The sequence below is a fragment of the Leguminivora glycinivorella genome, chromosome 13, assembly GCF_023078275.1.
Source record: "Leguminivora glycinivorella isolate SPB_JAAS2020 chromosome 13, LegGlyc_1.1, whole genome shotgun sequence".
In the NCBI taxonomy this organism is placed as follows: Eukaryota; Metazoa; Arthropoda; class Insecta; order Lepidoptera; family Tortricidae; genus Leguminivora; species Leguminivora glycinivorella.
In genome coordinates this window covers 4,186,057-4,197,921 of record NC_062983.1, presented here as the reverse complement: position 1 = coordinate 4,197,921, position 11,865 = coordinate 4,186,057, and the positions used below count along the sequence as shown (strand labels likewise).

The 11,865-nt window shown below is 35.7% G+C and overlaps 1 protein-coding gene across 1 annotated transcript; it reads left to right on the top strand.

The window, feature by feature from the left end:
• Positions 1-3,665: 3,665 nt before the first annotated feature.
• LOC125232980 lies at positions 3,666-10,109 on the top strand. The gene is made up of 7 exons (XM_048138842.1): positions 3,666-3,800; positions 4,228-4,251; positions 4,685-4,890; positions 5,394-5,508; positions 6,017-6,178; positions 7,076-7,254; positions 9,788-10,109. Exons 1-7 carry the CDS (start codon positions 3,752-3,754, stop codon positions 9,893-9,895), a joined length of 843 nt encoding a protein of 280 aa, XP_047994799.1. The 5' UTR covers positions 3,666-3,751; the 3' UTR covers positions 9,896-10,109.
• Positions 10,110-11,865: the final 1,756 nt, after the last annotated feature.

Below are 11,865 nucleotides of genomic sequence, written 5' to 3'. Positions count from 1 at the left end.
TAAGCTTACCTTGGGGTCAGTCAATCTGTGCAAGAATGTCCTATAATATTTATTTATATAATATATTCAAAAAATAATAATAAAAGATGCCAAATTATTACATTTCGCATGAAATAATTTGCCAGAACCTTTTTCACCCAACTGGTAACCCTACTCTTATACGCAGCCCGTTGCCATAGCAACGTCTCTAGGGGCCCGCGAATTTTACGCCGATTGGATTGTCCTACGAAACACGAACCAAACGTGATTTCACGTCGGTTTCACGTCGGTTTTTTCACCGGTTTAAGTGAAGGCTTATATAATTCAGTAGGTGTACGGAAGAGAAAGGGCGTAAATGCCTTTTCAATTTGAAGGACATAGGATCTTTTTGAATGAAGGTTTGGATTTGTAAAGGCGTTGGAGGGCAATGGGATTAGACGTGGGATGTTTGGATGTTTTGTTTCAAGTACCTACTTTGGTACCAGAGTACCTAGCCAACGTCAAAATCGCTTACGCTTCATAAGTCTATCGTAGCTAACCCAATTTGCTTGAGGGCGTATCTACCCTTATGAGATTCTTACGGTGACACTTATTGACATTTTCTAATAACGAATAGGATAGTTTCCTACTAGTCAAATCAGCTTCTTTTTAAGAACTGTCAAAACGATTTGCTAACATGATATATGATCTGGGGACTTACTTCATATCTTTCTCTTTGACTCATTAAATAGATGTTTAAACATAACTACTGTCCGTATATTTCTTCTAATTATGTGGTGCTTAATTTCGTGCACTGCATAAAGTATTTTATTTTAAGTATAGGAAAATATTCTATTTTAAAGGCATATTGAGGTTCATAAAATATACGACCCGCGGAGATTAAAGTGCACGTTGTGTAAAAAAATCGTCAAAAAAACCTTTAAAAACCGGCCAAGTGCGAGTCGGGCTCGCGCACAAAGGGTTCCGTAGCAGCAAACCAAAATTACAGTTAAATCAACCTATCTCAAAAACTATAAGAGATACTTTGATCAAACCAAAAATCGTTGAAAGAGTTAATTAGCATGCATCACCTCTATTTTTTTTAGAATTTTATACCCCGTAGTTATAAAAATAGAGGGGGGGGGACATACTTTTTACGACTTTGAGAGCTGATATCTCAAAAACCGTTCACTTTAAGAAAAATGTTTTTTAGAAAACTTTATATCATTTTAAAAGACCTTTCCATTGATACCCCACACGGGTATGTACATCGAAAAAAAATTTTCATCCCTCAGTTACATGTATGGGGGCCCCACCCCCAATTCTTTTTTTTACTATTTAGTGTCATAATTTTGTAGCGGTTCATACAACACATATTCCCATCAAATTTCATCACTGTAGTACTTATAGTTTCCGAGTAAATCGGCTGTGACAGACGGACAGACGGACAGACGGACAGACGGACAGACGGACATGACGAAACTATAAGGGTTCCGTTTTTGCCATTTTGGCGTTTAATAAAGACGCTTTCACCAAAAAAAACACATTTTACAAGAAAATTAGAAGCACTTATGTCCTTTTAACGCTCAGGTGCACAAAGAGTTTTAATATAAGACTGCCCGAGGCTTGAGAGACATCTTGTTTTATTACGGCCCTTAAAACCTGGGCCATAAGATTGATATTAAAAAAAGTTATGCAAATACAAGTGACGCATCACGTTTTTATGACGTCATGGCAGTAAAAGGTTTTTTGTTAAGGTTAAACTAGGAGCATGTGGTTGTGAGTTGTGACATCAAACGAGGTTTTATGTAACATGTTCAAATTTTTGGCTTCATTATGTGATGTAATTTTGTCTACGCCCGAGCGCGGCATGAATAAATTATATAGAAATATCTTATTTGCAGCTCAAGGTGGAATATGATAATGTACCTAGTTATACTATCATTATGTGTTGGTAACTTGCCACAATTTTTGAGAGTTTTTAATGATTCACGGTCATTTTCATTAAACTTATATTGACCGGGTTATAGACCGTGATTACGTTTTTGATATTTGACGAGCTCCCGATATTTCAACGCAGTTGCATGCATCATGATCACGGAAAACTGAAGAAGACGGGTAGATATCAAAGTTGTGTACACCGCGCGCGATCTACCCTCCATAATTTTTAAACAATCACAATTTTGATTACTTTCAACCCCTTAATTGCCAAGAGTAGCACCGAAACTTGAGCAGTTTCATGTGCTCTGCCTATCCAGTTTGGGAATACATTCCAGTTTGTAGTGTAAATGCAGATCGTTTTGGGAGTTACACTACAATTGATTATGTAATTTCTGATGAGAAGATAAACATAATTTCGACTTGTAACTATCAAACAAATTAATGTAGGTAAAGAATTAAATTGTTATCATGAAAAATCTAAATCACCTTAATACGATAATATCGTTAATACTATGATAACCTAAAAATCTTAATATGATTTAATTTGCTGTTATCTACGAAGAAAAGTAGGCCAAATGTGATAAATCACCTTAATACGATAATATCGTTAATACTATGATAACCTAAAAACCTTAATATGATTTAATTTGCTGTTATCTACGAAGAAAAGTAGGCCAAATGTGATAAACTAGCCTAAGAATTGATGAATGAGTTACAGGTGTATAGGTTCGTTCTGTTTTCAACACACTTGCTCGCAATTAAGATTTTTATGAACAGCTGATTTTTTTAATGACACTAATGCGGTAATGGATAACCCGATAGAATATAGCCGAATTTTACGTTTTATCAAGTTTACGTTCCTCTCGAAGTTTTCCTGCACCGAAAACCGAATGGTCATTATCAAATGACATTTCGCACAAATTTCAGTTCCGAAATACCCAAATTTTCCCAGCAGTGGGAAACTAAAAAACAATGTGTCCCTTCGCGCGAAAAAAGTGAAATTTCGTAATGTGGAAATTAGAATAGGGGTATTTCAAAATTATTTATTTTGACATTAAAACACAAAAAAGAGTTTGAAGTGAAACATCTTATGCAACTTCAGTGTTAAAAAACGTTTAATGCTCAGTGTTGCCAACTCCAATTTTGAAATTGGAGTTGTAGATTTTTTTGTTTTTTTTTGTGTACACAGTCATATTAAAAATAAAAACCAAAACTAACTTAACCTATATATTCAATAACTCAAAAAAATCAACAACACCAATTTCAAAATTGGAGTTGGCAACACTGAGCGTTAAACGTTTAACACTGAAGTTGCATAAGATGTTTCACTTCAAAATAAAATAAGTACTCCAACTCTCAACTCCAACCGCAAACTCCACAGACAAACTAGTTCTGTTCCAGAGTTTTGTGGGACTATATGTTAGATATAAGTTTGTCACTGTATTTTAATAACAATTAATAAACAAAAATAATAATAAGAAAACCAAGCTAAGAATTAACCGTTAAAAAAATATTTGGTACACCCTGTAATCTTGTCTCACCGATCAGTGTGCTACAAATCTAATTTAGTCTTATCGAATGCAGTTTATCAATTCGACTAACTATTAACAGTAAGCTTGATAGATGAAATTCATGTGATTGATAAATTAATTGATCCATGCCCAGATTACAGTTTTTACTTTTTTCCTTAACCTGAATCTTATCCTAAAGAAATAAAGTAAAACTCTAAGAACAGTGTATCTGTTGTTATTTACAATTATATAATCCAAGTTTCATAACTTTGCAAGATAATGAATCATTATATATAAGGAATAAAAAATAAGCCTCGTTCAGTTCAGTCAGAAGGGTCAAAATGAAGCAAAGTTTGGTTTTGTTCGCTTTAATAGCTGTCGGGAGCGCTAGTACTTAATGCATTTTATTATTTACATTATTAGATGTTAATTATAATAAGTGTTTTTGTTGTTGACAAACAAGCATACGGCCGGTTGCAATCCCAGACGCCTCGGGAACCCTTGTCAGGGAAGCTCATTTTGTAATCGTTCGCGATCGGTGTTCGTAATAGTCATGTGGCCCTCTAGTAAAAAATGATTTTTTGTGATAATTTGAGAAGCACTTGATATGTAGAAAATATTTTTTTAAACTAGAGCTCCACATACTCAAAAATCTAAATCTATGGATTCCAAATTTAATCAAGACGTCAGTGCGTGTTCAGATATTTTTAAGAATCTTGGCTGCACTAACATATCTAATTGTCACCTTTTAGATCTTGTGATGGCTGGTGGCTCTGGTTTACTCGTAAATTAATCCTTTGTTTTCTTGTTTTTACAGGCATATGGGAAGGCGGATTTAGAGGTAAGCAATGTAACTATTTATTAAGATGCTCTTGAAAGTACCAATGCTCAATACGCTAATGCCCAGTAAATGAAACTCTTCTGTTTCATTTATTAACAATTACTTAATGTTTAAAGAAGCATCTAACTACTGCTTACTTATCGAGCAATTGTACTTGTACGTAACAGTTGGTTTCAACTTATCCATATCTGTGACCTTGATTGATTTGTGTAATGGCTACACACGTTAGCAGTATTTGGCATAAAGTATCATCAAATGAAGTGACAAATTATAAAAATTATCCAATCAACCTTTTTACCTCAATCTCCTTAACAACAGTCTTGATAAATATTTCTTAAATGAACAAAACACAAGTGCAGGACATTGATGTACATTTATCACCTATAAGCTGCCCTGTTCATTGACAAATTAATAATATATAATAAATTTGCAGTAAGATTCGACGTCGGCGACGACATAGGCGGTAGCTTCTTCTACGATATTCCTCGCACGCTCACGGACGCCGTATCCAATGGATGGGTATCACAGACCCAACCAGACGGTCTGCCAGTCACTTCTGTCTCCATGTATTGCTACTCTGACAACATCGTCTGTTGCTTCTATGATGCCAATGGTGATGTTGCTGGCATGCAGGTTGCTGTAAGTTTTTTTTTTAAATATGGATATAAATTCAGACTGATTACGTCTGAGTGACGGTCAGTCCATCACTTATGTCTCCATGTATTTGTAGATTGCTACTCCGACAATGTCTGTTGTTTTTATGATGTCATTTGTTGTAGCTGGTATGCAAATTGGATCTGCAAGTTGCACCTATCTCCATGTACTGATAGTCTGTTTTATGACAATATTGTGGACCGTTCTTTGATTGGCTGGTAGATTCGACGGATTGCTTATATAATAAATAATATATGTACCTTCTTTGATTTTGGTACTTTTTTAGTAAAATGGTTCGTCTTCCGGACTCCGTAATATCTATTGATTTGTAGCGACATTGTCAGATTGTATAATATAAATATATTCATAAATTTTTCAATTCCGTCGATTACATAATAAATGTATAGGTTTGTTAAGTAAAAAATTTTCTAAAACATGCTTTTGTCTGTAACCGATTAACATTGTTAACCGATTGATTTCTCCTATAGCTGCCAAAAGACAAATTCACCCCTCACTACGAAGACATGGATGCAGTTGGATTCACTAACTGGGCAGTTGATAGTGTTGAATACTATACTCTGCAGCAGTATTTTACCACTGAAGGTAATATGCACACGCAAACTATTTACGACTGTTTTCCCAAAAAGGCGGGTAGGGATTCAGATTCAGATTCAGATTCAATCATTTATTCAATGGTAAACACAGTTAATATACATAAGTATTATATAAAATTCTAATAAGTGTTGAGATTTAAAAAAAATGTAACTCTGGTTTACCACGAAATGGTCCCGCCTCAGCATAAATGCTGACCCGGGGGTGAGTGGCGGCCCGCAGTCTGCGTCGGGATACCATCGGCATCGCGCGTGCTCAATGAAAATGCTCCTCGTTACGGAGCGAAACATGTCGAGCGACCTTCGACAATTTTACGTGAGTTACCCGATTTTACATGTTTAATATATCTCACAGTCGAGTTCTTTGACATCCACGACAGGAAAACGGAAGGTAAAATTCAACCAGTCACCACACTAAATTAGTGATAGTTGGTAATAGCAGGACCGGGACAAATGGCCGTTCATGATTATGTGTGATGATATATTATGTCAACTTTCAGAAATCCTTAGTAGTCATGCGAAGCGGAATGAGAACAAGATTACTGAGAATGGCGGCGTGTGGGTCGTGGGAACCAACAAAGAGGTGGTATTCATCTCCAACTCTACCACTGAGCTCGCTGGTGGAGGTGTCTTTACTGAACAAGGCTGCTTTCCTTCGATGGGTGAGTACAGAATAGGGAACTTGATAAGATGAGTAATTTATTTATTTATTTATTTAATCAAAAAGTAACACAGCATTACAGTTTACACCAAGGCACCGTGAAACTACAAAATACAAAACAAGACTTACAAAAAAATAATACAAAAGACATACAAAAAATAAACAAATTAAACATTAGATTTGGGCGACGACGTAACAGCGTGGCTCCGTTGCGTCGTCTGACTCGGCGACTAATGTTTGTTGATATTCAATCGACACTTTTAAATGAAGTACGAGTAACAAACAAACCGTAACATCTGTCATTGAGTACTTAGCTCTAACGACAGCTTTCACACGCATTGCAGGACTTTGATGGCAACATTATTAGCAGAATCCCGTAAGAGTATCATGAGTGTTTTTCGTTCTTTTACTTCTGACTTCTACTTTAATTGACATAATCTCGTGTGACTCTTAAGAAATTCACGCAAAAGCGTTGTTACCGAAATCTTTATACAATTCATTATGCAACGTTGGCTTTCTTCAATCTTTAAGACGCCATGACATCCAGTTAATTGACCTTACATAAATATACCTAAAAATCATAAAAACGTAATTTGAGTGTTAGTTTAAGATTTCTATTGACAACTGGTCTGGCTCAGTCGGTAGTGACCCTGCCTGCTAAGCCGCGGTCCTGGGTTCGAATCCCGGTAAGGGCATTTATTTGTGTGATGAGCATAGATATTTGTTCCTGAGTCATGGATGTTTTCTATGTATATATTTAAGTATGTATTTATCTGTTTGTGTGTACATAATATATCGTCGCTTAGCACCATAGTAAAAACTTTGCTTAGTTTGGGGCTACGTTGATCTGTTTAAGGTGTCCCCAATATTTTTTTATTTATTCATACTTTTTCCTCAGGCCGCCACTACTTCTACAAGATGGAATCCAGTTTGAGTTGCGACGAGCCCCTTTTCCCCTGGTTCGCCATGGTGAAGTCCGGTGAACTCACCGCTACAGGCCTAATGGTCTTCGGAGAGCTGAACCTGGACAGCAGTGCTAGAAACTGGTTTGAGAATCCTCCGGAATCTGCTGTGAGGGTAAGTTCAGAAAAAAACAGTGTGTTCTATAACACTTTAAATCACCGTTTTGTACTTACCAATATTTTAAGACACGTACAAGTTGAATGCGATAAAATATTATTATTTTACATTTTGAGAATATTTACTTACACCAACTTACACTATCCTCCTCTTTACGTTATCCCGGCTCACGGGAGTCTGAGATCCGCTTTGACAACTAATACCAAGATTTGGCGTAGAAACTAGTTTTACGAAAGCCACTTCCAACACGAAGGAACTATGCCTTGTTGGGATTAGTCCGGTTTCCTCGCGATTTTTTCCTTCACCGAATAGCGACTGACCTATTAAATAACGTTTTGCATAAAATTTTCGAAAGACTCAGTGGTACGAGCTCGGCTGCCCTACGCAGAAATCAAGTATCTCAAAATTTTCCAAAAAATGGTTTTTTACATCTTTCGATTCAGTTTTTCAAAATACATCTTTTAGTATTTTTTTGAAATTTTTATAATGTATATTTTTCAAAATACAGAACTTTAAAAAATTCAAGTATCTTTTTTTAACGGGGTATTCTACGCTAAAGTCAAGTATCTACCCTATTTCTATCTTGAAATCGAGTATCTTGCGAAAGATACTTGCAATTCATATTAGATGGCTAAGTTACTTGACTTCAGAGTTGAAATATTGATATTGATTGCGAAGTTACTTGACTTCAGCGTAGAAATATTGATATTTATTGATAAGTTACTTGACTTCAGCGTAGAACTATTTATATTCATTGCGAAGTTACTTGACTTCGGCGTCTATCATTTTGTTATGATGTCAAAAGCTTGTAATTACTAATACATGTATTAATTTGGGTTTCGGGTAGAAATTGTCTTAGTATTAAAAAACAACCAGATGTATCTAAACAGTAAAAGCACAAGGAACTTGTCTTATTTAATATGTAACTTCTTTTATACAAAATACGAAAATACATATAACGAACACACGTTTACATAATTATTGCATGTTGGTTAGTTGATAAATAGGCTACTAGCCTCGTAGTCAAATCAGCTTCTTTTTAAGAACTGTCAAAACGAATTTGAAAGACTTGCTAATAATGGAATTTATATGACATTGAATTGAGTGACGTCACGGTCAACTCAGTAACTTTATACATATATTTCTACCCTGGCTTATCTCATAATTCTTATGCTTTATTTCGTGCATGGTATAAAATATTTTATTTTAACTACAATCAAGTTCCCTATTAGATATTATAATTAAGGAAGACTATAACTTTCATTATTTTTTTTGTCTTACGAGTATTTAGGCACCTACCTACTGTACTTAATTAATATTGTGCGTTCCACGGGAAATCGCTTTCGAGGTTTTTTTATTATTTAAATAGTCTCCCACAACGTAAGTACTTGATTAAGTTTCAGGAGTAGTTTTGAACTCTTCGTGACAGATAAACCTCTTAAACCTATAATCTTTCTTAAGATTAACAACTTGCATTCAAACACAACCAGAGCTTCTTTTCCGTGTATTACTCCAATATTGCATTTATATTAAAACCTAATTTACACAAGCATGACATACACTACATTAAAGGCATCTATCTAAAATGTATACATATTGTTTAAATTATAAGTACATACATAAGTAGTTTAATCTACATATCTGCTAAATAGAGACTCATACCTGCAGACAAACTGTAGATGCAGTTTTGCAGGGATATTTTTTAATTATAAGTCCTATACTGTAACTAATAATAACAATAAAAAAAAAAAGGTACCTATCTACTAGCGGCCCGCCCCGGCTGCGCACGGGGCTGTCATAAAAATAGTTATAGTTATTTATCCTTAAAAGATAGACATATGCTATTACTGACTTTTTTGTATGTCTATGAAAGATACACAATTTCGCGATACATTGTTTTGATACAGCTCAAACAGTTTGGGCAGCGTTTTCGATTAAAGCTCTCAGCCAGCAGAATTTTGTCCGACTTGATTAGCAAAAATTGAGATATTTCAACCAATTTAAACAAGATCTCAACAAATTATATACCAAAACCTTTCCGCAGAATCATTTTATTTATTGGTGAAAACCGCATGAAAATCCGTTCTGTAGTTTTTGTTTTAGATACAGTTAAAAATAAGAAGCCTACCAAAGCTAAATGAAAACAATTCAAGATACTTGCTTTCTTGTAGAAAAGCTTTAAAATTTTCTTATCGCATTCTACGCAGAAAGCTGTTTTTGTATTTTAAAATGATTGTGCTAACCATTTTGAAGAAAAAATTATAGTACACTATTAATGATATCTAGTATAATAAAGTTCGTCTGTTTAAAAGGCTATCAATTAATTAATAAGCATATAATCAGGAAAAATAAAACAAAATCGTTTTTTCGCTCTACTGTAATATTTGGCAAAAAGCAGATACTTGATTTCTGCATAGGGCAGCCGAGCTGGGGTTCGAACCCGCAACCTCCGGACTAAAAGTCGCACGCTCTTACCGCTAGACCACCAGCCCATATTTACTTACACTACATTTACTATTTTTTGTTTCAGGCGATCATTACTTCTGCTCCAGAGTGCCTTTACTCGTTAGTTGCTAGCGCCGGAGGTATCTCGATGCATGTCTACTATATCGACCAGCCGTGGCTGATTTCCTGCTAGACTACTAGTAGACTACTAGACCAGAGCTTTAGGCCTGATTTAGACGGCGTGCGAACTCGCATGCGATTTAAGTTACATTGCGGGCTGTTGAGGTTGCATACAATTTTGCACAGCCATCAAATACCGCAATGTAATTGGTATATACGTAGGTATACTTATGTATAGATATAGAGGGTAGATTAGAACTAGTCTTGCAATAAACGATTACACCGAGCGCACGTCTATTATTTACCATTGGCGAACGAGGCGTGGTTTTTACTGTTATTTTGGAAATCAAGTAGTGTTTTCTGTACAAGTATTGGAGGTCGTTGGGTTTACGGTGATTTTTGTAAAGTATACCACTGTTGATTCTCAAACTGATATAATTACTTTTCAAAATCGTTACATAGTTTTAATTTGCACATAACCACTCACTGTCACAACTCGATAAACAATGCCCCATTTTTTCCAGAATACCCGTCTGTTATTTTTAATAAAAATCCATTTCTACCCTCACATTATTTATCTTTTTAAACATTGCTAATTTGCTAGTGTTGCTAACAGACGGCCATTCTGTTGAAGGAATGTCCCCATTCCGATTAATGCTCGGCCATTCTAAACAAGGCGTATGGCCTCATACAAGTTCAGAATTAAACTAAAATTTAAGACAATTAATTAGACTAGTCTTTGATCTGATACATCATAAATTTTCGCACGGAAGAGAGAACAAAACAAAAAAACTGAAATAGTAAACTTTGAGATATTTTAACAATAGTATAATATTAATTTAAAGTTAAATAATTAACAATAGTCTAGAAATTGCACACTTTTCGGCGTAGACATCGCGCCTCCTTTGTAGACACGTCACCGTAGACGTGATCTGATACTTCTCACGTACTGTGTACCCGTCACCGTAGACGTGGTCACACACACCAGGGACGTCATAACTGTGTCACCCAAGGACATCATTACCACCGCCTGCCTCCCTCGGGCTACGGTCTGCTTTTAATTCATCAATCGTACTGCCACCCGCGGGTCAGATACGCTGTTTAAAATCAATATGAATTCAACATCTTCATTTGAATAAATCATCTCTTTGGTAGCAACCGATGCTACTCCATTCCATACCAAACCTAGGCTGTAAAGAGTAGGAATAGGGAAAGGATGTTAAATTTACATCATATGTGATCAAACAACAATGTCCAAGCTTTAATTCACGCGAGGACCAACTACAGAGAAAAATATATTTCAATTAGTTTTTTTTTTTAATTACAGTATCGATTTCATAACATCACCCCTGCAACTAGCACGGGGTGCATACCACGAAATCTATATTTATTTATAAATAATTGTTATTTTAAGTAGCATTACTTTCAGGAGCCAATACAGAGTCATCGCTATCAGTCTCGTCAGCACTATTATGAGGAGAAGTTTGGAACGTAATCCAACGTTTAAGCTGATCGGCCGGAAATATATTACTATATTTGCGTTGGGAGTGGCCCTCGATATTTGTGACTTGGTACCTATCGTTAGTAAGAACAGCCGTTATTTTAAAGGGACCTCGATGCTTTGGAGCTAGCTTTTTGCTCTTTCCTTTATCAGGGTTATGGTTTGGGATCATGACCAGGTCGCCTTCTTTAAACGTTTTTGTAGGTGCTCTAGCTAGATCAAATCTTTCTTTCATCATTTGTTGGTTACGAATAATTTTATCTTGTACTTGTTGTCGTATCTTTTCTCTTTCATCAACTGTAACATCTTCAGATTGTTGAAGGGCACCTTTTAAAATTCCTTCTGCAGGACCAGTCGTCCTTTGCCCATAAACTATTTCGGAAGGTGATTTACCTGTCCCTTTATTTAGTGTATTATTAAGGCTCCACTGCAATTTTGAAGTGTTTATATCCCAATCTCTTTCATCCACCCCATGATTCATAGCTGCCAAGGAGCTAAGGATTGTCCTGTTGTAGCGCTCAATTTGGCCATTTGCCCGAGGA

Coding starts and splice junctions, on each gene's coding strand:
- LOC125232980 (XM_048138842.1), top strand. CDS start 3,752: ATGAAGCAAAGTTTGGTTTTGTTCGCTTTAATAGCTGTCGGGAGCGCT. Junction 6,179..7,075: donor AGGCTGCTTTCCTTCGATGG/GTGAGTACAGAA, acceptor CTTTTTCCTCAG/GCCGCCACTACTTCTACAAG. Junction 7,255..9,787: donor CTCCGGAATCTGCTGTGAGG/GTAAGTTCAGAA, acceptor TTTTTGTTTCAG/GCGATCATTACTTCTGCTCC.